The 25,490-nt window shown below is 52.3% G+C and overlaps 1 protein-coding gene across 7 annotated transcripts in view; it reads right to left on the minus strand.

The window, feature by feature from the left end:
- Positions 1-25,490, minus strand: part of NOS1AP (nitric oxide synthase 1 adaptor protein) — a 186,585-nt gene that overhangs the window by 56,594 nt on the left and 104,501 nt on the right. For 6 of the 7 annotated variants that reach the window (XM_034778112.1, XM_034778107.1, XM_034778106.1 and 3 more), the window contains exon 3: positions 7,218-7,310. The exons of the other annotated variant lie outside the window; for it this stretch is intronic. In XM_034778112.1, coding sequence (XP_034634003.1) covers positions 7,218-7,310 — 93 coding nt within the window. The remainder of the gene's footprint in view (positions 1-7,217; positions 7,311-25,490) is intronic. 7 annotated transcript variants of the gene reach the window in all.

Here is a 25,490-nt window from a genome sequence, read left to right on the forward strand (position 1 = left end):
TGGGGAAGGAGCAGCAGATGCTGCACCTTGCTGCAATGTGAGCTTCCCGGAGGCACTATGGGCAGCACTGATGGTCATCGCTGATCAAGAAGGATCATGCGCAGGAAGTGCAGAGTCTGAAGCCCAAAGTCCTGGGCACAGTCCAGTACCCGCACAGGGTATGGGAGGGTGTCCCCCAAAGATCAATCTAACACTAAAATTACGAACCATATAAAATGCTAAAATGATTTACATTTTTTACATTTTAAGGGATGAAGTTGAAGCTACCGACACGGAGGGGTTCCGATCCGGACCCTGCAGTGGTGAGAAGGAACTGGAGAGGTGGTTGGTCCATCCCTCACTTTATCCCCTCATTTGGAAGGTGGAGGTAAGCCAGGCGCATACGCAGACCAATGTCATGACTTTCACATTCTCTGGCTCCGGGCGCCTAGTGCACATCCGTAGCCCGCGGTGGAATGCAATAGGGACCGTCACTCAAAGCAGAACGCAGCCATCCCTAGCACGGAGATACTGCACTGCAGCCCCTGGAGACGTCAGAGTCCTAATGAGTGCCCAGCTCCCCACACAGCCCCTCACATACAGAGTTGAGCCTCTGTCCCCAGCGAGCTTGTCCTGCCGAAAGCTCTGGGGAACGCAGTGCTTTCTCCACGGAAAGCACCTCTGCATGGGCACGTATGGCAGGGCCAGCTCCCTGCCCACAGCCCTTCCCAAAGTGCCTTAGCAGGGCATGAGGGGAGCCGGGGGAGCGTGTCCACGGGGAGAGCCAACTGTGGCCCCTTAAGATGACCGACAGAGCGGGGGCAGTCAGCACCTGCCCCAAGGGTGCTGGGTGATGAAGAGCACTTGGAAGTCTATGTGGAGCAGGGGTCAAAGTGCGCAAGCCCCTGCCACTGAGCCTCCGTTGGCTGACAGCAGGGGAGGGCCTTCAGCTCAGTGCGGAGCAGCTCTGACTTGAGCCAGCAGAGGGAAGCGATGAACACACACACCAGCCCATTCACACGATGCGTTCCCAGGAGGGGCATAATTCAGCTTGTGGGCACGTGCTCAATGGCTCTCCCACTTGCCTGGCACATAGGGGGTGCAGCCTGGGGCTGGGGGGGCTGTGTGGCATGGGGTGGGATTCTGCTCCTCACCCATGGCTGCCTCCCCAATCCCAGCTGTGTCCCCTCTCCTTCCAGGGGGTCCCCCAGTCCCAGCCATGTCCCCCCAGTCACCCTCACACACACACAGTCCAAACTGTGTCCCCCAGTCACCCACATGCACCCAGTCCCAGCTGTGTCCCCCCATCACCCACCCACACCCAGTCCAAGCTGTGTCCCCCAGTCACCTTCACACACCCCCAGTCCCAGCCATGTCCCCCAGTCACCCTCACACACACCCAGTCCCAGCTGTGTCCCCTCCCCTTCCAGGGGATCCCCCAGTCCCAGCTGTGTTCCCCACTCATCCAAGGGGTCCCCCAATCTCAGCAATATCCCCCAGTCACCCTCACATACCCCCAGTCCCAGCCACGTCCCATCTTTGTCCAAGGAAGCAGGTGGTCCATGACGGTCAATGCCCAGGCCATGATGGTGTTTGTTATGACACTGACAATGCATTTCCCTTCCTCTGAGGGGCCTGCACTGGGCGTATGGATGCGCAGGCAGCTCCGTACTAGGTGCTGCTGGGACACTGCAATTATTTCCCGTTGGAACTAGCCCATCTCTGTGAGAAAAATTCTCTTTTCTGCCCCTTCCCAGTAGTGCTGTATGAATGTCTCAGGGTCACTATGTGGAACGGGACCTACTTTTATCCTCATTAACAAGGGTTAATTAAATAATCATGTCCGTGGCACATCAGGCTAATTCTCTCCCTCAGCTGCTCCTGTTCCTTGCTCCTGAAATGGACCAATGAGTAGGGCCGTGTTACGTTATTGACATGAACTGTATAGATCATTGTTGCAACCACTGTTATATATTTACGACAAATATTGTACAAAGGTTGTTGTGTGAGGTGTCTATGAAAAGGTTATAATTTGCTGGTTATGATTATGCTATCTGTATGTGTGTACCATTTTTGTAATTGAAGTTATAAATATTGGCTATGTACTTGTATCTCAATGTGTTTGATTCTAAGTAGCATTAGTGAAGCATTTGGTCAGCTTCTTGAGAAAGGAATTTGCAGATTATGTGTCCAATCAAGAACCACTTAACTGACAATGGACCTTGGGAGACTTCAATCCACATATGAGAAGTCTTCCTGGGACATTCAAGGTAGCATGTTAGCAATGGCTGCCGCCTGCAAACTGAGTCATGCATGGACATGTGACTTGCCCAGGTGGCTACAAACTCCATCTTGTTGCTGTGATTTTGCACAGGAGAACAAAGGGGTTTCCACCCAAGAGAGAAAGAATATAAAAGGCCCTGGAAACCCCTCTACTTTGTCTCCAGTACTGCTTCTTACTTCTGTAGGGACTTTGCTACACTGAAGCTCTGAACAAAGGACTGAATGACCCATCCAAGCTGTGGATGTACTCCAGAGACTTGATTTGAACCTGCAGTTTATTCATCATTGCTACAACCCTGAATCAAGAACTTTGCCATTGCTGTATGTAATTGATTCCATTTAACCAATTTTAACTCTCACCTTATTTCTTTCTTTTTATGAATAAACCTTTAGATTTTAGATTCTAAAGGATTGGCAACAGCATAATTTGTGGTTAAGATCTAACTTGTATATAGACCTGGATCTGGGGCTTGGTCCTTTGGGATCGGGAGAACCCTTTTTTTTTTTTACTGGGGTATTGGTTTTCATAACCATTTGTCCCCATAAGAAGTGGCTGCTGGTGATGATACTGGGAAACTGGAATGTCTGAGGGAATTGCTAGTATGACTGATGGTTAGCCAGTGGGGTAAAACTGGGGTCCTCTTTGTTTGGCTGGTTTGGTGTGTCTTGATAGTAAAGGAAACCCAGCCTTGGGCTGTAACTGCCCTGCTCTAAACAATTTGTCCTGAATTGATACTCTCAGTTGTGTCCCGCCAGAGGCAGCATTGTTCCAGGCCCTACCAAATTCACAGTCCATTTTGGTCAATTTCACGGTCATAAGATTTAAATTTTTTTAAATTTCATGATTTCAGTTTAAATCTGAAATTTCACGGTGTTGTAATTCTAGGGATCCTAACGCAAAAAGAATATGTGGGGGGGTCGCAAGGTTATTGGAAGGGAGGTTTGCAGTATTGCTACCCTCACTTTGGCACTGCCGCTGGCGGCGGTGCTGCCTTCAGAGCTGGGCAGCTGGAGAGCGGCGTCTGCTGGTCAGGAAACCAGCTCTGAAGGCAGTGCCCCATCAGCAGCAGCACAGAAGTAAGGATGGCATGGTATGGTGTTGCCACCCTTATTTCTGCGCTGCTACCCGCAGAGCTGGGCCGTCAGTCAGCAGCCAACACTCTCCGGCCACTCAGTTCTGAAGGCAGCAGTGCAGAAATAAGGGTGGCGATACCACAACCCCCCTAAAATAACCTTGCAACCCCCCTGCAACTCCCTTTTGGGTCAGGACTCTCAGTTTGAGAAATGCTGGTCTCCCTCATGAAATCTGTATAGCATAGGGTAAAAGCACACAAAAGACTAGATTTCACAGGGGGAGGCCAGATTTCACGGTCTGTGATGGGTTTTTCAAGGCTGTGAATTCGGTAGGGCCCTACCCATGAGCCATGGACCATTAAAGATATTGATGATCATGTTTATATTTGGCCTCCATTGCTTCCCTTGAGGAGACAGTTCCCCAGCCTTGTACAGCTCACTGGGACATATTTCATACCCTCCTGCGGCACACAGGCCACATCCTGCAGGTCTCACTGGTTGTGGCTTATTGGCCTCCTCTGTGGGGCCTGCTTTGCCCAGGGCCCCCCCCAGTCCTGGCCGATCCACAGGCGCAGGTTGTCAGCACCTTCATTGTTACTACCAAGATGCTGTTCCCAGCATGCAATGGGCCAGCTTGCTTGGGCCAAAGTGAAGCACTGCTCCCTTCCAGTGTGCATGGCCAGCTCTGCTCTGGGGAGAGGGACACATCTGGCCCACTGTGGTGCAAACCCGCTCTCTTCGCTCCCTGGGCCTGACTCACCCCAAGGCCTGGAACAGAGGGGAGGCAGATTACACCACTGCTAGCCAGGGGCTGCCAGGGCCAGGGCCCTGTCTGAGCCACTGCAGCGCTGGACTGCCTCAGCTCCCCCCACCAGGACACTTTCTGCCCGGGGGCAGAGCCAGCACTCGTTCTCCAGCCATACGGGGGCTATTTCCTGCTCCTTCACACCAGTGTAGCCAGGGCAGAAGATGAATCCCACTATTTGGGCCAGACCCCCCACTACCCAGCCCCTGGATCCCCACTCACACCTGGGCAGAGCAGGGTACAATGCAGCCAGCCAGGGGGTGGGTGTTGCCTTGGTGCCCATGGTGACACTGGGCCAGGCAGCAGAGTGAGGCCTCGCAGGGGTTAGCAGCAGACCATGTCCCTCGCTCCTGCCTGGCCGGCTGCACCTGACCTGGCTGTATTTTAAAGAATCCTTATTGAGGTTGCAGGAAAAAAACATCCCAATGTGTAGAAAGAATAGTAAATATGGCAGGCGACCAGCTTGGCTAAACAGTGAAATCCTTGCTGATCTTAAATGCAAAAAAGAATCTTACAAGAAGTGGAAGATTGGACAAATGACCAGAGAGGAGTATAAAAATATTGCTCAGGCATGCAGGAGTGAAATCAGGAAGGCCAAATCAAACTTGGAGTTGCAGCTAGCAAGAGATGTCAAGAGTAACAAGAAGGGTTTCTTCAGGTATGTTAGCAACAAGAAGAAAGTCAAGGAAAGTGTGGGCCCCTTACTGAATGAGGGAGGCAACCTAGTGACAGAGGATGTGGAAAAAGCTAATGTACTCAATGCTTTTTTTGCCTCTGTCTTCACGAACAAAGTCAGCTCCCAGACTGCTGCGCTGAGCAGCACAGTATGGGGAGAAGCTGACCAGCCCTCTGTGGAGAAAGAAGTGGTTCAGGACTATTTAGAAAAACTGGACGAGCACAAGTCCATGGGGACAGATGCGCTGCATCCGAGGGTGCTAAAGGAGTTGGCGGATGTGATTGCAGAGCCGTTGGCCGTTATCTTTGAAAACTCCTGGCGATTGAGGGAGGTCCCGGATGACTGGAAAAAGGCTAATATAGTGCCCATCTTTAAAAAAAGGGAAGAAGGAGGATCCGGGGAACTACAGGCCAGTCAGCCTCACCTCAGTCCCTGGAAAAATCATGGAGCAGGTGCTCAAGGAATCAATTCTGAAGCACTCAGAGGAGAGGAAAGTGATCAGGAACAGTCAGCATGGATTCACCAAGGGCAAGTCATGCCTGACTAACCTAATTGCCTTCTATGAAGAGAAAACTGGGTCTGTGGATGAGGGGAAAGCAGTGGATGTGTTATTGCTTGACTTTAGCAAACTTTTGATACGGTCTCCCACAGTATTCTTGCCGGCAAGTTAAAGAAGTATGGGCTGGATGAATGGACTATAAGTTGGATAGAAAGCTGGCTGGATTGTCGGGCTCAATGGGTAGTGATCAACAGCTCCATGTCTAGTTGGCAGCCAGTTTCAAGTGGAGTGCCCCAAGGGTCAGTCCTGGGGCTGGTTTTGTTCAATATCTTCATTAATGATCTGGAGGATGGCATGGGCTGCACTCTCAGCAAGTTTGCAGATGACACTTAACTGGGAGGAGTGGTAGATACGCTGGAGGGTAGGGATAGGATACAGAGGGACCTAGACAAATTAGAGGATTGGGCCAAAAGAAACCTGATGAGGTTCAACAAGGACAAGTGCAGAGTCCTGCATTTAGGACGGAAGAATCCCATTCACTGTTACAGACTAGGGACCGAGTGGCTAGGCAGCAGTTCTGCAGAAAAGGACCTAGGGGTTATAGTGGACGAGAAGCTGGATATGAGTCAACAGTGTGCCCTTGTTGCCAAGAAGGCTAACGGCATTTTGGGCTGTATAAGTAGGGGCATTGCCAGCAGATCGAGGGACGTGATCATTCCCCTCTATTTGACATTAGTGAGGCCTCACCTGGAGTACTGTGTCCAGTTTTGGGCCCCACACTACAAGAAGGATGTGGAAAAATTGAAAAGAGTCCAGCAGAGGGCAACAAAAATGATTAGGGAGCTGGAGCACATGAGTTATGAGGAGAGGCTGAGGGAACTGTGCTTGTTTAGTCTGCAGAAGAGAAGAATGAGGGGGGATTTAATAGCTGCTTTCAACTACCTGAAAGGGGGTTCCAAAGAGGATGGATCTAGACTGTTCTCAGTTGTAGCAGATGACAGAACAAGGAGTAATGGTCTCAAGTTGCAGTGGGGGAGGTTTGGGTTGGATATTAGGAAAAACTTTTTCACTAGGAGGGTGGTGAAGCACTGGAATAGGTTACCTAGGGAGGTGATGGAATCTCCTTCCTTAGAGGTTTTTAAGGTCAGGTTTGACAAAGCCCTGGCTGGGATGATTTAGTTGGGATTAGGTCCTGCTTTGAGCAGGGGGTTGGACTAGATGATCTCCTGAGGTCCCTTCCAACCCTGATGTTCTATGATTCTATGACCAGGCACCACTCCGGGACAGTGCCGCTCAGATGCTGGTACTTCCCGGGCTCAGCCAATGGGGCGATGTGAAAGGTGCGTCCCCCCAGGCCAGGGCTGGCCCATACTAACCCGGGCGCTCTTGGGGAGATACCAGTGTAACCCCGGGGGCTGGGGCTCCCCCACCCCCAAGCTTTCTGCTAATGACAATGCAGCTCCCTCATCCACAGCCCCGCAGGCTGCCCCGGCAGAAAAGAGGGGTTGGATATGAATTCCCCCTCCCTCTGGGCCTGGTACTTCCCACAGAGAACTTGCTGCAGCCTGAGGCAAGCAGTGTGTTTGCTGCAGGCTGGGCCTGGCCAATCCCTGCAGCCCCTCTAGGCCCCACCAACCAAAGGGCCTGCTCCGTGCAAAGCCTCTGTAAACAGACAGGCCCTTTCTATGCACAGGCACAGCTAGCTAGAGCTCTGCACCTGGCTGCAGGGGCAACTCCCTCACCCTCTGCCCAAGAGGCCAGCTGGCAGGACACACCCCAGAGCCTGTGACAGCCATAGCCCCATCACTCACACTAAGGGGCCCAGACCTGTCCCCGCAGGTGGAGAGGACCCCGCCGCACAGGCAGTGCTGGCTCAGGGGGCAGGGGGCAGAGGCTCTTACCTTCTTCTTCTTCTTCAGCAGTACCTTCACCCCGTCCACTGACACCAGGAGACTCACTTTCTTCTTCTTGATGTTCTTTGCTTTAAACTCATACTGGGGGAGGTAAGGGAAAGGCCAGTGAACCCCCTGCACCACCTGCCCACGCCCTCCCACCAAGCAGCACCCGATTGCCGGCATTGGGCGCTGGGGCGGAGGGCAAAGGAAGGTTCTCGTACACTCACGCACACACGTGCACACAGGCACACCCACACACGCATGTACACGTACAAACACACGCACATGTGCAAACAGAAGCACGTACATTCTAGCCCACAAGGATCTTGCTCTCCCTGTCGGTCTCCTGCTCCCCGCTTCTCTCTCACACACAACCAGAGCGTACGACAGGGACACTGATACACAATATGTCATACCAGCTGGGACCAACAGTGCCACTACCCCAGTATCCTGTGTTAGAAGCTCAAGAAAGACAGCCCCCTCCTCAATGCCCCAGCTGGCTGCAATGCCAACTCCTGGTGGCACTAACGACCCAGTGACACTTTTTCGGGGGAGACGGGATGTTACATTCATCATCCATTTTTATTGCAAATCTTCAGAGAAAAGAAGTACCTAGGCAAAGATGTCAGCAAGTCACTCTGAAGTTGGGATGCTAACCCACAGGGCTGGACCACACAGCACGCACACCCTCCCAGGGCCAGTCCATATCCATACCCCACCCCACTGCTTCCCATCACTAGCTGTTCCTGGAGCATTTGCTGGCCTTCTGCCCCATACAGCTGGCTGTGACCAGTGGCTAATGTACCCTTTCATTTAAAGTGAATGTAGTGATGTTGTATTACACCACCGTGGGTTTGGCTCTAGTCACTACAGTTTCAAGCTCAACAGAGCAAAATTGTCTCTGGTGCTTTTCTCAAATGTGGAGGCTCTAGGAACACACAAAGTCCAAGGATACCAACCGCAGACACAATCACCAGCACAAAGTTTTATTAACGCACTAAACAAAGTTACAACTACCCATGCCTATAGAAACCCTCCACAAACCTATGCAGTAATTATACCTGCAGTCATCCTCACATCCTCAACGACATTCATGGGAACGATGGACCTCTCACCAACTGATCATTAGTAGGGGGAGAGCTGCTACTGGGGTTTTTCCTGTGGGTATTCCCACTTTTACCCAACCGGGGAACCCTTTATATATTGCAATTCTACCTATGCCTAACGCCTTATGCATATGCATGAAGGTGTCAGCTGTCTTTTCCTTATCTGTACTTCTATACCACAGGAACATTGGGGTGCCCCGTTTTATAGGTTGTTTCTAGTTCCTCTTATTCTCGTTAGCATTTATGCACAACATATACCATGCGGTCAACCCAGACATTCCTTGATGTTACAATCAGTTGTCTTGTGGTCTCAGACAATACATTCTGGTCTACTGCAATCACCTACTGGCCCATCTTTACCATAACCGTGTGACTTTATGGGCATAGGGTTATTCCTAGTGACTCACTCATGTTAAGCATTCTGATGCCTACGGCCTAGTATGGCTAAGCTGACATCTTACAGGTCTCAGCCTGTAGGCTGTGCGTTTCAGCCTTGCTTTCCTTATCTACTTAATACACACTCATCACTGTCAATCCTATACGTCTATAAGCCTACAACTTCAATCTATTTAGCATTGATTGTATATGAACTGACCATAACATCACTTAATACAATGATATGTGGATGATAGAACAAACTAACTGGCTACATTGACCAGCTCAGAGGCAATGAGAACTACACAAAACACGTCCCAGCTCTCACATCTCCACAGGGCAGGGACATTATGTGAGCACCAACAGGGGCAGAGGTGGGTCAGCGCGGTGGGGCTGGGTCTGTGTGACTGTGGGTTGGGCAGCGCTGAGGCTCCATGAGCTGATCTCTAGGAAGATGTGGTCCATCCTATGGCAGAGCAAGAACCCCTCGGACGTTGATCTCTACAAACAGAAAGGGGGGGTTGGCTGGTTGTTAAAGTAGCCACTCAGATCCAGCAAATTCCTGCTCAGCCTCCACAAGCCCCCTGCAGGTTCTACTGCAAGCAGTTCTTGGCCCACGCTGCTGTGATGCTGACATGCACTTCTGTGTGGTAAGTGTAGTAAGAGGAGGCCCTGAGATATAAACCTTGGTATCAGAGGCCTGGTATGAGGCCTAAGGCCTGAACTAAAGTAATGGTCAAGACTTTGCTAACATAAAGTGAAGTTAAGCTGTGAGCCAGAGGCAGGCCCTGCTCACAGAAGCTGGCAAGGAAAGGGCTGATGCTGCAAAAAGAGACATACCTAACAGGCACTGAACACCAGATATCAGAACATACACTATACTGGAACATTCCACAGATAACATGGAACAGGCCGACCCATCCCAATGACAGGGGCAAAAGGGTAAAATGATGGATTGAGTTGTTTTGATCGAACCGACATGTACAAGGTGAGAGGCGGCACCTTACTATGTAGAGGGGTTGTACCTTGCTGCGTAGAGGGGTTGCACCTCAATACGTCAGGAGTGATGTGTAACTTGTTTGTATCTGTGTATAAGAATGCATCCCTGAGTGGATATCTTTGTCTGTCCACGGGGGCAGTGGAAAGTCCCGCCACTGAGCCGGGTCCTTGCCAAGAGGCACTTTCTCGTAGTATGCCTTGAATTAGGCTAAGAAACCTACAGGGAACTGCAATTGTGTCCAAGGTCGCAATAAACCTAGTTGACGTGACTTTGTATCTTACTAGACTCTGTGGTTATTGGGGGTTCTCTTCGGGTCTGCTGTGTCAGCTATCTGCGCAGAGCTTGGGCAGCACACAGAGGGAACACACGCATGCAGCCGAGTGATATCAACATAGGAGAAAGCAGAGCACCACACAGGTAGCATCTGACAACAGTAAGCACTTGGGGGTCCTTGGGGACAGAAGGTATTGACAAACGTTAGGCTCCGGCACACTGAGACCATGGGCTATTGTGGTAACTAATCTGTCTCACTGTGTCCTTGTTCTCCCCATCTGTCTGTCTGTATCTGTGTCTCTTGTCTTGTCCTTAGATTGCCAGCTCTTTGAGGCTGGGACTGTCTCTTTGTGCTGTGTTTGTACAGCGCTAGCACAATGGGGTTCTGGTTTAGGCCTGGGGCTCCCTACGGACTCCACAACATAAATACGAAATACTAACGGCTGAAGGCTGGTAGTAAAGTATATTGCTATGTCACCGACATTGGGCAACTCTGAATCTGGCGCAGGCTGGTCAGTCTTCCCCCCCTTTTGGGATCATTTGAGCCTTGTCTCAGGAAATCACAGTCTGACTCAAACACATTTACATGCCTTAAACTGAGGGGCAATCGCCCTGGTCATTCCAGTGTATGCCAGAGCAGAGGTTCTCAAATGCGCCCAATGTATTCTGGGGGGGAGGGGGAGGGAGTGTAGGAAAAAAACCATACTGCACACATTTTACGCACAGCAATGAATAACTAGCAAAGCTGATTCCTCCAGACATATCATGTCCTCAGGTGGTACTGTGCATTTGACTCTAGGTGGTGCTGTGCATTTTGATGGATTTCTGTTAAGCTTGCATAGCATTATACAAAGTCGTTGCCATCTGTATGTTAATCCATTTGCTACGGCACAGTGCGCATGTGTAATTGTAAGCATCGACTAGGGTGACCAGATAGCAAGTGTGAAAAATTGGGACAGGGGATGGGGGGTAATAGGTGCCTATATCAGAAAAATCCCCAAATATCAGGACTGTCCCTATAAAATCAGGACATCTGGTCACCCTAGCATCGACCACACTCACAGTTTTGCTTTTGCTCCTATTACAATGGATTGTTAGCTTGTTCGTGGAATTGCTCTGCTCCAAAAACCAGGAGCACCCATCACACTAGTAACAACAGTGCGATGCCAGTAAGCAGCAGCTCACTTTCCTGTATACTTAAACGGCTCTGTTTGAATCAGTGCCTTAGTGGTTTTCATATTTTGTGAGAGTTGAATGTTGATATTTTTTGTCAGTGTATGTACTTGTGTGGCAGGGGACACCGAGAAGGGGGCGCGATCAAATAAGTTTGAGAACCACTGTTCCAGAGTACCCTGTGTGCTGAGCACTGGCTGAGTGTTGAGGAAGGTAGAGCAGTATGGGGTAAGGGACAGGTGGTTTGTTGCTCATGCCCCCAACACACACACACATACTCTCTCTCTCTTTCTCCCTGTGAGCTGGGCAGCACAGCTGCACTCACATGCTCACTGCTGTTACAGGAGCACACCGGGAAGTGGAGTTTGGTGCATGGTGTATTTCAGAACTGATCTCACTGCAGGGAGAAAGGCCCAGATCAAAGAGCGCTGGTTAGACACCCATACAAACCGCAGCCCAGCTTCAAAGGCTGCCCCCAGCAGCAGGCACCTTCCTGCGACATTAGCAGTGTGCGCTGAGGCATTGGCTTTGACAGCCAGCACTTGAAAGGTAATTTAACGATAACAGCACTAAAGTACAATTCCCCAAAGCCACTGAACACCTGCTGTTGGACGTGAGATACAAATGAATCAGACAGAACAGCACCTGAAGGCTGCAATGAGAGCGACAGCTCCTAAACGTTTCCGCTGCCTCCAGCCAGCTGGGAGACTGGAGCGAATGAGCAGCTCCTGGTGTGGTGCAGAGCTGACAGCCTGGCGTGGCTGCAGCACTAGGGCCTTGATCTGCCCCCAGCACAGTCTGACTCCCATCTTCACGCTGCTCACTGCCGACACACCTCACCCTCCTGGAGGGACACCCTTCATGGGGAGGGGAGTTCAGACTTGACCCTTGGCCTCTCTGCTGAGACTGCCAACAAAGGGGCCAGCGGGGGTGGGTTTTCAAATGACACAGAGGCCTGTCCACTGGACCTGGACTGTGACCCCCCCAGCCCCAAAGCCATTTCATGCCCAGCTGGCCGCAGAACATTCTCTCGCTGTGACATCAGCGAGTGCCAGGGAGCATTTGAAATGAATGAAGAACAGATGAGATTGACTCAGGCTATGTCTACTACAGAGCTTACAGCGGCACAGCCGTACTAATTCATGTGCGCCGCTGTAAAACCCCATCTGTAGCCCTCTATTGCGATGGGAGAGAGCTCTCCTGCCGGCATCATTAAACCACCCCCAACGAACGGCGGTAGCTCTGTTAGAGGGAGAAACTCTCCTGCTGACATAGCGCTGTGCACACTACGACTTATGCTGGCGAAATTTATATTGCTCGGGGGGTGGAATAGACATGGTCTAATTGTCTCTGTATGGCTGGGCTCTAAGCGGGAGGGAAGGGGAGGAGCCCCTGTCTTTTGTGCTAGGAAAGTCTAACAAAGAGCTAGTGAAGCAATCTGATCTTGAGCTGAGAGAAGGCAGGGCCAGGCAAGGCAGGGCAGAGGTGTATGTGCGTGCATGTGTGCAGGGGAATTTGAATGTCATGGGGGGATCAGGATGCTCAGATACTTGCTGTGGGGACTAAATTAAAGCAAATCCATAAACTAAAGGAAAGATCCCTTGGCTAGTAAGTGCCACACAACTCCTCTGTCGCCCTGACAGCCTGTCCCAAAGCCAAAGCTCCACGGTAACCGGAGCAAAAAGGAGAGCGGCCCGTTACTGAGAGCGAAGAGGGCCCAGCTTACAGCATAGGCTCCCCTGCCCCCAAAGCACAGACATCTTTTGTACCCTCTCCGGCAAACAGGTGCCAGAGTTATCCCACAGGGCAGACTGATTTATGTTAAAGTGATTTAAGTCACAACTTTTAATCATGATTTAAATCAGTAAGCAGGAAACTTCGATTTAAATCATCAATTTTAATCTTGTTTTGCATTTGTACTTTTAGTTATTTTCCTAGTGAAAGGCTGATTCTCATTGTCTGGTAGACATTAAAACATGTTGATGTGCAACTACATATGGCCGTTACACCAAATTTGGTACTTCTTTTGGCTACCAGGAGGATACACTATATCTATACGCATTTATTTAAGCAATTATACAGCTTAAATTCTGTGTGTTCAGATTCTTAATTTTTATATTTTTATTATGGAGAATAATGCATTTGACATTTACTAGATGATGAATTTTTTACTTCTCATGTGTGTCCAGCTCAATTCAGATAGAAATTAGAATTCAGTGTCATCTATAGTTAGTAGATTAAACTGATTGTTTCTGGTGACCATGTCTGTCAAGATTTTAGAACTTGTAGAGCTCATCCGCTCACACCTAGTTTTTATTCATAGACTGGAAGAGGAAAACAAGCTTTCCTGCCTTTTCAATTCTCAACTGGTTTCTTTACTTTACTAATCATTGAGCTGAACTAATTGAATAAACTAAAATGATGAAAATATTCACTCTGCACCTGCAGAAGAGGCCACTGTTGTCAAAAGCTGGTTTAGCCCTTCAGCAGACTCTAGTTCCAGGTGCTGAGCTAGTGATTTCCATCAGTGCAGAGTTTTGACCTTCTTTAAAACTTCAGCTGCAAATATGTATTGATTAATAATATTTTTTTATTTAATTTAAATGATTTAATAGTAAGTTTAGGCCTTAACATAAGAGGTTATTTGCCTATAACTGGAGGTTCTTCAAGATGTGTAGTCCCTGTCTGTATTCCACTGAAGGGTTAGGCATGCACAATGTGTCCAGAATTGGAGAATTTGCAAGTTAGTGTCCACTGGTCTCCGCATGCACCATGGCTCACCTTGTGCTTCCATCCGAGGCAATAAAGGGCGGGAGAGACTGACCTTGTCTTCAGTTCTCTCTCTACTTCAAATTGACCAATCCGCAGCAGAGGGGAAGGCGGGTGGGGAGTGGAATACAAATGGGGACCACACATCTCAAAGAACCTCCTGTTACAGGTAAGTAACATCCTTTTCTTCTTCGAGTGATGGTCCCTATTGTAGTCCACTGAGTGTCATGCCCTAAGTTGGAGGAGGATGGTGCGAGGATAAGGATAGAATGGTCGTGTGGAGAACTGAAGTACTGAAGGAGGTATCTGCTGTCGAGTCCTGCACTAAGGTATAGTGTGCTGCAAGGGTGTGCACCGAACTCCATGTGGCTGCTCTACATACGTCTACAAATGGAATGTCTTGAAGGGAAGCCATGGTCAAAGGCTGAGCTCTCGTGGAGTGAGATTGCACCCCTGTAGGGTGAAGTAGGCCTGACAGTTGGTAGCAGCGTATAATGCAACCCGAAATTCATTTGGAGATTCTCTTGGTGGAGATGGCCTGTCCCGTCCCTCCCACCCCACCCCGAGTCTCTCTGGTACTGCAACAAACAGTCTAGAGGATTTCCTGATTCATTTATTTCTCTGTAGGTAGAAGGCCAAAGCTTGCTGTATGTTGAGGGAATGAAGTTGACATTCCTCTGCAGAAGTGTGTGGTCACAGGAAGAAAACAGGTAAGTGAATGGCTTGATTCAAGTGAAACTGGGAGACCATCTTTGGCAAAAATTTGGGGTGTAGCCCTAGGGAGATTTTATCCTTGTGGAATATCATCAAAGGAGGGTCCACCATCTTAGCTCTGAGCTCGCTAACCCATCTTGAGGAAGTAATTGCAACCAGGAAGGCGACTTTTATGGAAAGAAGGGATATGGAGCACAAAGCTAATGGCTCAAAGGATGGCTTCGTCAGCACAGAGAGAGCTAGATTCAGGTCTCATTAGGGTGCAGTTGGTTGGATGGGTGGGAGGCCTTTCCAAAACCTAGCGGTTAGTGGGTGTGTAAAGACAGAGCAACCTTCCACCAGAGGGTGGAATGCACTAAGTGCCGCCAGGTGGACTCTCAAAGAACTGCAGGAGAGACCTGATGACTTTAAGGATAGAATTTTGTACAGAATGAGGGGGACCCCTATGGATTCTGGTAAGACTCCTTTGCGTTGAGCTCAAGGTGTGAAGCATTTCCACTTGGCTTGGTAACATTGCCCAGTGGACTCTCTCCTGCTGCTGGAAAGAACATGTTGTACAGCTGAAGAACATGTCTGTACTAAAGTAGATGTCCATCCAAATACCACAATCTGAGGTGTAGCGTGTGTGGATTGGGATGCTGGCTCTTGCCGTTGTACTGGGTCAGATCGGGGAAGTTGGCAATGGGAATCGATGGGCAGGAGGACATGCAGAGGAGATTGAGAAACCAGAACTGTCTGGGCCAGCAGGGGGTGATCAGAATGACCATCGCTCTGTCTCATTGGATCTTGTGCAGCATCCAAAGCAGAAGCGGTAGAGGAGGGAAGGCATGGCTGAGTTGGTCTGACCAGGGGAGTAGGAGAGTGACACCCTAGGAGTGGCAGCCAAGGCCAAGGCCTCCCCTAGAGCACTAGGTGGTGCATTTGCTGTTCATCTACGATGCAAAGTGATCTCTGGTCTGATCTCTGAATTATGAAATTGTGAAGTTCCCACTTGTGGTCTATTGCAAAATTTCCACTGAGTGAGTCTGCAAGTACACTTTGTGTCCCAGAAGGATAGGCAGCGGACAAGAGGACCTGGTGATTGATGCACCAATTCCAATGATTGACTGCCTCTGTGCATAATCTTGGCTGCTTTCCAGTGCATTGTACAAGCTACGGAATTGCATGGTGTAGTGTTAGGACCCACCTTTCTGACTCACTGCTCTTAGTGGATAATGACACAAGTGGAGTTCAGATTCCTACATGGTGGGGCCTGATGTCTCCTGTCTTGGCCTATGCAGAGTGCTGATTAATTTGGGCTTCTTCTGTATCAGAGGCAGACTTCTGAGAAACTTTGCTTTCTCCAACATTTATGTGAGACAAACAGCTTTCATGGCTGGTCTAGGGTTACTCAGTCCTGCCTTGGTGCAGGGGGCTGGACTAGACAACCTCTCGAGGTCCCTTTCAGACCAACATTACTATGATTGTTGGGTTATTGAGATTTTATTTTGCTTGAGTCGCACAAAAGTGGTGAGTCCAGGGCAGTGTACGCTTATGGCAAAGGTGTTAATGAAGCACATGGTGGGTTACCAGGACACAATGGATAGGAAGCTCTCCAGAGAGGCTCAACAGAGTGCCATAGTCAAGGATGCCTTGGTGGTGAAAGAACTCATGCCCCAGGGCACAGCGTTTCCAGGTCACTGGTGCTTGGACTGCTGCAGCAAGTGCCAAAAGCTTCGGGCAGATGGGGCTGTGACAGATCTCCAGCCAAAACTGCTGGGGGCGATGTAGGCCACGTTCTCAAATGAGTTCAGCAGCCCAGTTTGCCAAGCTCCCTGGCAAGCCTGGCCCCTTATTTAGATGCCTAAGTGGGAGCTGAGCTGTTTTACAAATCTGGCTTGTAATGCCCAGAGAGCCATCTGCTCCCACAGCTCATCAGCATAATTCCTCTGCTGAGCTCTAGGGATGCACATGCAAAGATCTAGCCAATAAAACACTAATAAGCCCCATGCCCAATGGGGCTCGCTAATGAAACTCTAACCATAATTTAATAGCAAATCAACCAGGAAGAGAGTTAAATAATACAGCAATTCAGCAGAGTGGTTGCAGCCTGGCAGCCAGCTCCCATGTTAGTCATGCCCAAGTGTGCAGCAGAGGGGTTCTCAGACACTAGCTGATGCAGCCGGGGAGATGGTAGTGCAGAGAAGGCACACGGACTTCAGTGGAAAGAGATGAATGCACACCAGCTGGGGACCTAGCCAGGAGGGGTTCAGTCTCATTATAGACATTTCTGTTTGATTCTGGTGCAGTTGGCCCCTACTAAGGGTATGTCTGCACAGCCGACATTAAAGTGCTGCCATGGCAGCGCTTTAACATGGCTGTGTAGTCATGGCAGAGCACGGGGAGAGGTCTCCTAGCACTGTAATAAAACCACCTCTGCAAGGGGAATAGCTCCCAGCGCTGGTGCACTGTCTACACTGCCACTTTAAGCGCTGAAACTTGTATCGCTCACGGAGGGTGTTTTTTCACACCCCTGAACAAAGAAAGTTTCAGCGCTGTAAGTGGCAGTGTAGACAAGGCCTAAAGCAGTAGAAGGCTCCGAGTCAGCTCCCTGGTACAGTTAGGATTTTTTTCTGCAAATAACTGCTCTCTGTCTAGTGGCCTATGGCAGCAGGACACTCCCTTTTTCTGAATTGCTCCAGTTTACGGCCTGTGTTACATAGGAGGTTGGACTAGATGGTCACAATGGTACCATCTCTGAATGGGGGTGTTAAACACCTGGGGGCTAACTCTGACTTGCTAATCAAAGAACACAAGAGAGGGGAGAGACTTGCATTCTGAAGAGCTGCCTAACTGAATGTGAACAGCATCTCATTTGGGAATCACAAAGGAGTGGGACTTGGGACAGGGCATCACTTGCTATTTCCCAGTCTGGTTCTGGGACACTGGAATCTTCAGAAGAAAAATGTCCGTGAGCACATCCCTCTGGTGCATGCCTTAATGAGTGAGGCACGTTCTGCCTGGTTCTGGTGCCCAATTCAAATGAGTGGAGTAAAACCCCATCTTCACCTACTTTGATGAGCTCTCTCTTCTGGGGACATTTCCTTATTGCAGCTGTGCTGACTGTGGGGTGAGTGTTCTGTAGTGAAAGTATTTGTTGAAAATGTACCAGTCTGGTCATTCCAGCCAGGAACCCATCCTGTCCCGGTCACATTCCAACGCTGAAGTGGTGAGGCACAGAGCAACACAGATGAGCTGAGAAACGTGCTCTATACATCTCCTGCCCCGTCCTCCTTCTCCAGGGTGCCCTTTTCTGGTAGCTGCTGCTAGAGCCTGAGATGTTACTGTGGTCCACAGGTGCCACATGGAGTGGGTATCTGGATGCTTGGAAGAGAAGCTGGAAAGGGACTGGTAAGAGCAGGGGGTTGTGACAGATAGGGAAGGAGGTAAGAGAGTGGTCAGCTTTGCATGGAAGGACAATGCAATTCTGTGGCTGAGTGCATGCCTCGCTGCCAGGCTGTTGGGAAAGAGCTGATGGAACCCATAGCTCCACTGAGCAGCCATAGAAATGTCTTCAAAAACTACTGGCTTCAGCCTTTCTATGCCTGTCTTCCCTCTGTGAAATGGACTGATGATAATCTCCTGTACCACAGGACATGAGGCTGTTACAACCCATGGAATGTGCTCTGAGACCCCCGCTGGAGAGTAAAACACTATCAGGGCCAGACCAACCCACGCTTGTGCAGACAGGATGGTTGAGTCTGTGGCTCAAGCCAGTCACACTCAGCTGATGGGCCAGAGAGATGCCAGCCAAGCACTGTCCTGGGCGAAGATGCCTCCACTAATTCTGTGTCTACGCCAGCGCCAACTGAAAGCAAGCCTGGGTCTGGCTATGTGCAAGGCTCACACTCCTTGTTCTGGCTGCCTGGGAGCAAACCTAGCAAAATCAGCCTCAGCCAGTCCAGAGAGGAGAAAACTTTGTTCAGTCTCCAAGGAGACTATGCAGATGCAGTTACCATAGCAACTGTTGCTTCCTTTTCTTCCTCTTCAGCTCACAAGAGAGATGTTTGCAGGAGAAATCCCTAAGGAGGGACAGAGTTATGAAAGGGGGGCAGTCAGTGGGATGGGGGAGGAGAGAGCAACAAGCAGAAGCGCCCCACTCTTATCACTCCAAAGCAGTGGTCACCAACCGGTCAATTGCAATCAACTGGTCTAGAGGATCTCCCAGTCGATTGCAATCTCCAGTGACGCAGTGTGGCTGCGGCTAAGGCAGACTCCCTGCCTACCCGGGCCCTACGCCACTCCCGGAAGCGGACAGCGCAGCCCTGTGGCTGGAAGGCAGGGGGTCTCCCTCTGCACACTGCTGCTTCCTGCAAGCACCGCCCTTGCAGCTCCCATTGGCCGGGAGAGCTGTGGGGGCAGAGCTTACAGAGAGGGGCAGCATGCAGAGCCACGTGCCCCCCACCTTCCTCCAGGGGCCGTAGGGGTGTGTTGGTCCCTTCTGGGAGCAGTGTGGGACCAGGTTAGGCAGGGAGCCTGCCTTAGTCTCGCGGTGCTTGCCGCCAACTGGGAGCCACCGGAGGTAAGTGCTGCCCAACAGGAGGCTGTACCCCAACCCCCCTCCTGCACCCCAAGCCCCAACCTGAGCTCCCTCCCAGAGCCAGCACCCCAAACCCCATTCTGTACCCCAACCCCCTGCCCCAGCCCTGACCCCCCTCCCAGAGCCACTGGTATGGGTGTGGAGATTGCACAGAGCCCCTGGCATGGGGGGGCTGGAGATGGAGGTTACACAGCCCCTGGCATATGGACGGGGGGGGGGGGAAGAGAGATTGCACAGAGCTCCTGGCATGGGGATGGAGGTTACACAGAACCCCTGGTATGGGGGAGGGGAGATGGGGCTACACAGAGCCTCTAGCATGTATGGGGGAGAGGGAGGTTACACAAAGCCCCAGGCATGAGGGGGAGATGCAGGTTACACAGAATCCCTGGCATGGTGGGGAGATGGAGGTTACAGAACCCAGGTTTTTGGCGCCCCCAACGGGGGGGAAAAAAAAAAAAAAAAAGCCGTGATCGCAATTGCAATCAGCGGCACTCCGGCGGCAGCTCCACTGTGCCACTTTCTTCTTCAGCAGTAATTTGGTGGCAGGTGCTTCCCTCTGAGAGGGACCTGCCTCCGAATTGCCGCCGAACAGCCCGACATCCCACCCCTTCCCCTTGGCCACCCCAAGCACCTGCTTGCTGGGCTGGTGCCTGGAGCCGGCCCTGGGGGAGATGGAGGTTACACATTACCCCAGCAATGGGGGTGGGGAGATGGAGGCTATAGAGCCCCGGGCATGGGGTTGGGGGCGAGATTGTACAGAGCCCCCAGCATGGGTGGGGGAGATTGCACAGAGCCCCTGGCATGTTGAGGGTTGGATGTTACACAGAACCCCTGGCATGGCAGGGTGGGGGCGGGGATACTGAGGTTACACAGAGCTCCTGGCATGGGGTTGGGGAGATGTATGTTACACAGAACCCCTAGAATGGGGAGGAGGGAAAGATGGAGGTTGCACAGAGCCCCTGGCATGGGGGAGAAGATGGAGGTTAGAGAAAATCCCTGGCATGGGGTAGGGGAGATGGAGGCCACACAGAGCCACTGGTATGGGCGTGGAGACTGCACAGAGCCCCTGGCATGGGGGTGGGGAGATGGAGGTTACACAGATCCTCATGCATGGTGGGGGTGGGGAGGGGAGATGACTCACAGCCCCTGGCATGGGGGTGGGATGGAGGTTACACAGAGCCCCTGGCATGGGAGGGGGGCGGGGAGATGGAGGTTACACATGGGTGTGGGGGAGATTGCACAGAGCCCCTGGCATGTGGGGGGGATGGAGGTTACAAAACCCTGGGCATGGGTGAGGAGATGGCGGTTACAAAACCCCAGGCATGGGTGAGGAGATGGAAGTTACACAGAGCCCCAGGCATGAGGTGGTGGTGGTGGGGAGATTGCACAGAGCCCCTGGCATGGGGGCAGAGATGGAGGTTACACAGAGCCACTGATGTGTGGGGAGGAGACTGTGCAGAGCCCCTGGCATGGCGCGGGGTGGGGTGGAGATTGCGCAGAGCCCATGGCATGTAGGAGGCGATGGAGGTTACACAGAATCCCTGGCATGGTGGGGGAAGATGGAGGTTACAGAGGGGCTCTGGCATGGGGCGTGAGGAAATGTAGGTTTCAGAGAGACCCTGGCAATGAAGAGGAGAACGAGGTTACACAGAGCCCCTGGCATATGGGGGGAGGGGGGAGAGAGATTACATAGAGTCCCTGGCATAGGGCGGGGGGGAGATGGAGTTTACACAGAGCCAGTGGCATGAGGGAGGAGTGCTGGTGGATACACAGAGCTCCTGGCATGGGAGAGGGAGATGGAGGTTACAGAGAGCCTCTGGCATGGGAGAGGGAGATGGAGGTTACACTGAGCCCCTGGCATGCATGGTAAATTACGCACAGCCCCTGGCATGGAGATGGTGATGGAGAGGCACTGGCAGAGCTGTGTGGAAGGGACCTCAGGTCTGAAATAGCAGGGGGCTTGGGGCAGGATGAAAGGGCACTGGCAGAGCTGTGTGGAAGGGACCCTAGGGTTGGAATAGCTGGGAACTGAGGCAGGATGGAGGGGCACTGGCAGAGCTGTGTGGATGGGGACCCCAGGCCTGGAATTTCAGGGGCTCAGAGCAGGATGGAGAGGCACTGGCAGAGCTGTGTGGAAGGGGACCCCAGGTCTGGAACAGCAGGGGTTTGGGGCAGGATGGAGGAGCACTGGCAAAGCTGTGTGGAAGGAGACCCCAGACTTGGAACAGAAGGGGTTGGAGGAGGACAGAGGGGCACTGGCAGAGCCGTGTGGAAGGCACCCCAGGCCTGGGATAGCAGGGGGTTAGGGCAGTACTGATGGTCACCGGCAGAGCCGTGTGGAAAGGGACCCCAAGCCTGGAATAATACGGGGTTGGGGGAAGGATGGAGGAGCACTGCCAGAGCTGTGTGGAAGGGCCCAGACCTGGAATAGCAGGGGGTGGGGTATCAGGGTTGGAAGGGACCTCAGGAGGTCATCTACTCCAACCCCTTGCTCAAAGCAGGACCAATCCTCAACTAAATCATCCCAGCCAGGGTTTTGTCAACCTGACCCTAAAAACCTCTAAGGAAGGAGATTCCACCACCTCCCTAGGTAACCCATTCCAGTGCTTCACCACCCTCCTATTGAAAAAGTTTTTCCTAATATCCAACCTAAACCTCCCCCACTGCAACTAGGATGGAGGGGCACTGGCAGGGCTGTGTGGAAGGGACCCAAGACCTGGAAAAGCAGTTGGGTGGGGCAGGACTAAGGGGCACTGGCAGAACTGTGTGGAAGGGACTCTGGGCCTGAAATAGCAAGGGATTTGTGGCAGAAGAGAGGAGCACTAGCAGAGTTGTGTGGAAGGAACCTCAGGCCTGGAATAGCAGGGGGCTGGGGCAGAATCGAGGGGCACTGCAGGGCTGTGTGGAAGGGAAGCCCAGGTCTAGAATAGCTGTGTGGAAGGGGACCCCATGCCTGGCATAGCAGAGGGGGGTGCAGCAGGACTGAGGGGCACTTGCAGAGCTGTGTAAGGAACCAGGGCCGCCGGGGGGGGGCGGGGCAGCAAGTGGGGCAATTTGCCCCAGGCCCCACAGGGGCCCCCACGAGAGCTTTTGGCAGGTCTTCAGCGGCAGGTCCTTCAATGCCACCGAACACACCCAGAGCGAGTGAAGGACCCGCTGCTGAAGACCCAGGGCTTCTTCCGCTCCAGGGCTTTGGTGGCAGTTTGGCGGTGGGTCCTTCACTTGCTGCCGAAGTGCCCCGAAGACCCAGAGCGGAAGGACCCCTGCCGCCAAAGACCCAAGGCCCCCTGAATCCTCGGGGCGGCCCTGTAAGGAACCCCAGGCCTGGAAATAGCAGGGGGGCTGGAGAAGGACTATGGGGCACTGCAGAGCTGTGTGGAAGGGGACCACACACCTGGCATAGCAGAGGGGGGTGCAGCAGGACTGAGGGGCACTGGTACAGCTGTGTAGAAGGGACCCCAGGCCTGGAGTAGCAGGGGGTTAGGGCAGGGTAGAGGGGCACTGGCAGAGCTGTGTGGAAGGGGACTTTGGGCCTGGAATAGCAGGGGTTGGGGCAGGATGGAGGGGAATGGGAAGAGCTGTTTGTGAGGATCCCATTCCCTGGTCTGGAGTCCCAGGGCAGTGCGTTAGGACTGAGGGGCATGGCTCCTGCCTCTAGGCATCACTTTGACTTATCAGGAATAGTAAAATTCCCTTGAGGCAAAGCAGGGGCATGGCAGGGGGGAGGGGGAAGAGGCAGGAGCCAGAAAATCCAGGAACTGTCTTGGGCAAGCAGCCCCAGAGAACATGAGTGTGGCTCCCGGAAGCAGAGGTGGAGAGGCTCCTGCCACAGGTGAAGATGAAAGGTCTGGTTGTGTACACAGCCAGGATAGAGACATTCCAGCAGGATGAGCACTGCTCAGCAGCAGGCAGGAAGCACACTTCCTTCCCTGCCAGGACAGGTAGGGGCTGGAGCTGGGGCCAGGAGGAGAGAAAGATGGCAGGAAACAGGAATGGGAGGCATGTGCCTTTCCTGGTTGGAAGAAGAGGGGCTGGCTCTCCTGGTTCTGAAACTGCACCCGGTAGCAGGGTAAGGAAGGGTTTAGGAAGATGATGCCCTCCCCACTGCATCCTGGGACATTCCATCAGCAAAGCTCAGCCTCTCCCACAGAGCCAGGTGCTTCCAGTGGCCTGGACCCAGCCAAACCACCTCTCACTGCAGGGATGGCAGCACAGGGGGCTGGAGCTGGCTCTGTGTGAAGGAAAGGCTGCAAGAAGGGGAGTAAATGAGTAGTGCTGCTAGGAGCCTGGCCCTGGCAACACCCCACCCTGACACTCCCCCTCACACCTTCCCCCCACAACCAGGGACAAACTGGCCCCCAGGCAGCTCCAGCCCACACTGGCCCCAGTGCTTCCAACAGGGGAGTCAACAAAACACATTCACAAGTACAAGCCACTTCCTTCCCAAGGCTTGCTGATGGGAGTACTGCTGCATTGTAGCCTGCTTGAGGGGCTCAGGAGCATAGAACTGCCTGCCACTTGGAAACATTCACCCTAACATCATGGCCAAAAGCTGCCTTGGGGATCTGGATGCCAATTAATGGGAAATGGACATCTAACCCTTAGGCAGCTTTGAAAATCCCAGCCTAAGAATCCAAAGCACACTCCTTGCCAAATCATTGCAGTATGCCCCATGCCCTGCTGGGGCTGTAGGACCCCTCCCTGGGGCAAGGGCCTTTTGCTTTCTGACATTTCTGGTGAGTAGCCCTGGGCACTGCCACCACTGACAGCGCCATGTTCTGCTCCTGTGGGATCCCAGGGCTCCACGAGGGCAGTGAAAGCGTGGCTCTGAAATGCCATGAGGGACCCAGAGCTGTAGCAGCTGCACAACACTGGATCAAGACAGGGTGTGACAGATTGCTCGGGTCACTCACAGAGCACAGCCTCAGGAATAGAGAAGTGAGGAGAGGAAAGATTCAAATCCACAGCAATACTTCCACTGGAGAAGGGCAGCAACTGGCCCTCACGGCACAGCTGTCTTCTTACTGGCGAGGGCTCTCACCAGAGCCTGGTGTGGATCCCTCACACAGGGGTACTTCACAGCACCGACAGTACGGCTAGAACTGCCCCTTGGTCTCTCCTGCAAGCCCCATGTTCCAGGAGAGCTCCAGCAAGGCCTTCTCCCCACAGGCCATTCCCACCCTGCTCACTGCCCCCAGCCCATAGGGCTCAGTCACACCCAGCAGTGGCAGTCAAGGCACGCTGGGAGCCACCAGCGCCCGTAACTCAGGGCTTGTCTACACAAATGCAAAGTGCACCACAGGAGTGGGGTCTGGGCCCTGCTGTCCTCTCCCTGCCCCACGCAGACTTGCTAGCACACTCTAAAAGGCACCGAGTCCTGTCTGAAAGAGGCCTACATCATCCTGAACTCGGTATCTTTCAGTGAGCACCGTCAGGGTCTCCATAGGGCAGTTAGAGCAACCCTCTGGTGAGCTTTGCTGGCACGGTGTGACTAGCCTTCAGAAGCAGCATGACTGTTTTGGTGCGTCAGAGCACTGCCTCAGCACACATGGATAGAGCGTGGGAGCTGGACCCCATTCCAGGGACAAGCCTGCAGGGTAGCCCTGCCAGAGAGGGGAGGCTAATGAGAGCTCTCCTAGCTTAGAGCCCAGGGACATCTTTGGGATCAACAGACTACACAGAGGGGGCTGGCTCAGGCTTTGAGCCACACAGCAGTTAGGGGCCATGGTGCTTTGCAAGCCCTGCAATAATGTGGTACAAGGGCGGGAAGCTGAAGCTGGACAAATTCAGACAGGAAATGAGGCATGAATTTTTAACAGTGAGAGCAGCCAACCACTGGAACAACTTACCAAGGGGTGTGCTAGACTCCCTGGCATTGGGGATTTTAAAATTACAACCGTAACTCCTCACTTAATGTTGTCCCAGTTAACGTTGTTTTGTTATGTTGCTATGTTGCTGATCTATTAGGGAACAAGCTCGTTTAAAGATTTGCAATGCTCCCTTGTAACGTGTTTGGCAGCTGCCTGCTTTGTCCACTGCTTGCAGGATTCTTTGGAAGAGCAGCTCCTCCTTGTGGGGATTAGAACTGGGGGGCAGCAGCCCCCCGCCATCAGCTCCCCTAAATTCTCTGTAAGGTATGTGGCTGGGCAGCCACCCAGCAGCAGTTCAGCTGTCCCTCCCTTCCCGCTGTGCTGGTTCTGCCCTGCCCTCTGCCTTGGAGCTGCTCCCCTGAGCTTCCTGCTTGCTGGAGGAGGGGGAGAGAGGGGTGCCCCTGCTCCTGCCCCCCCCCC

This window comes from Trachemys scripta, chromosome 8 (genome assembly GCF_013100865.1).
Source record: "Trachemys scripta elegans isolate TJP31775 chromosome 8, CAS_Tse_1.0, whole genome shotgun sequence".
NCBI lineage: Eukaryota > Metazoa > Chordata > Testudines > Emydidae > Trachemys > Trachemys scripta.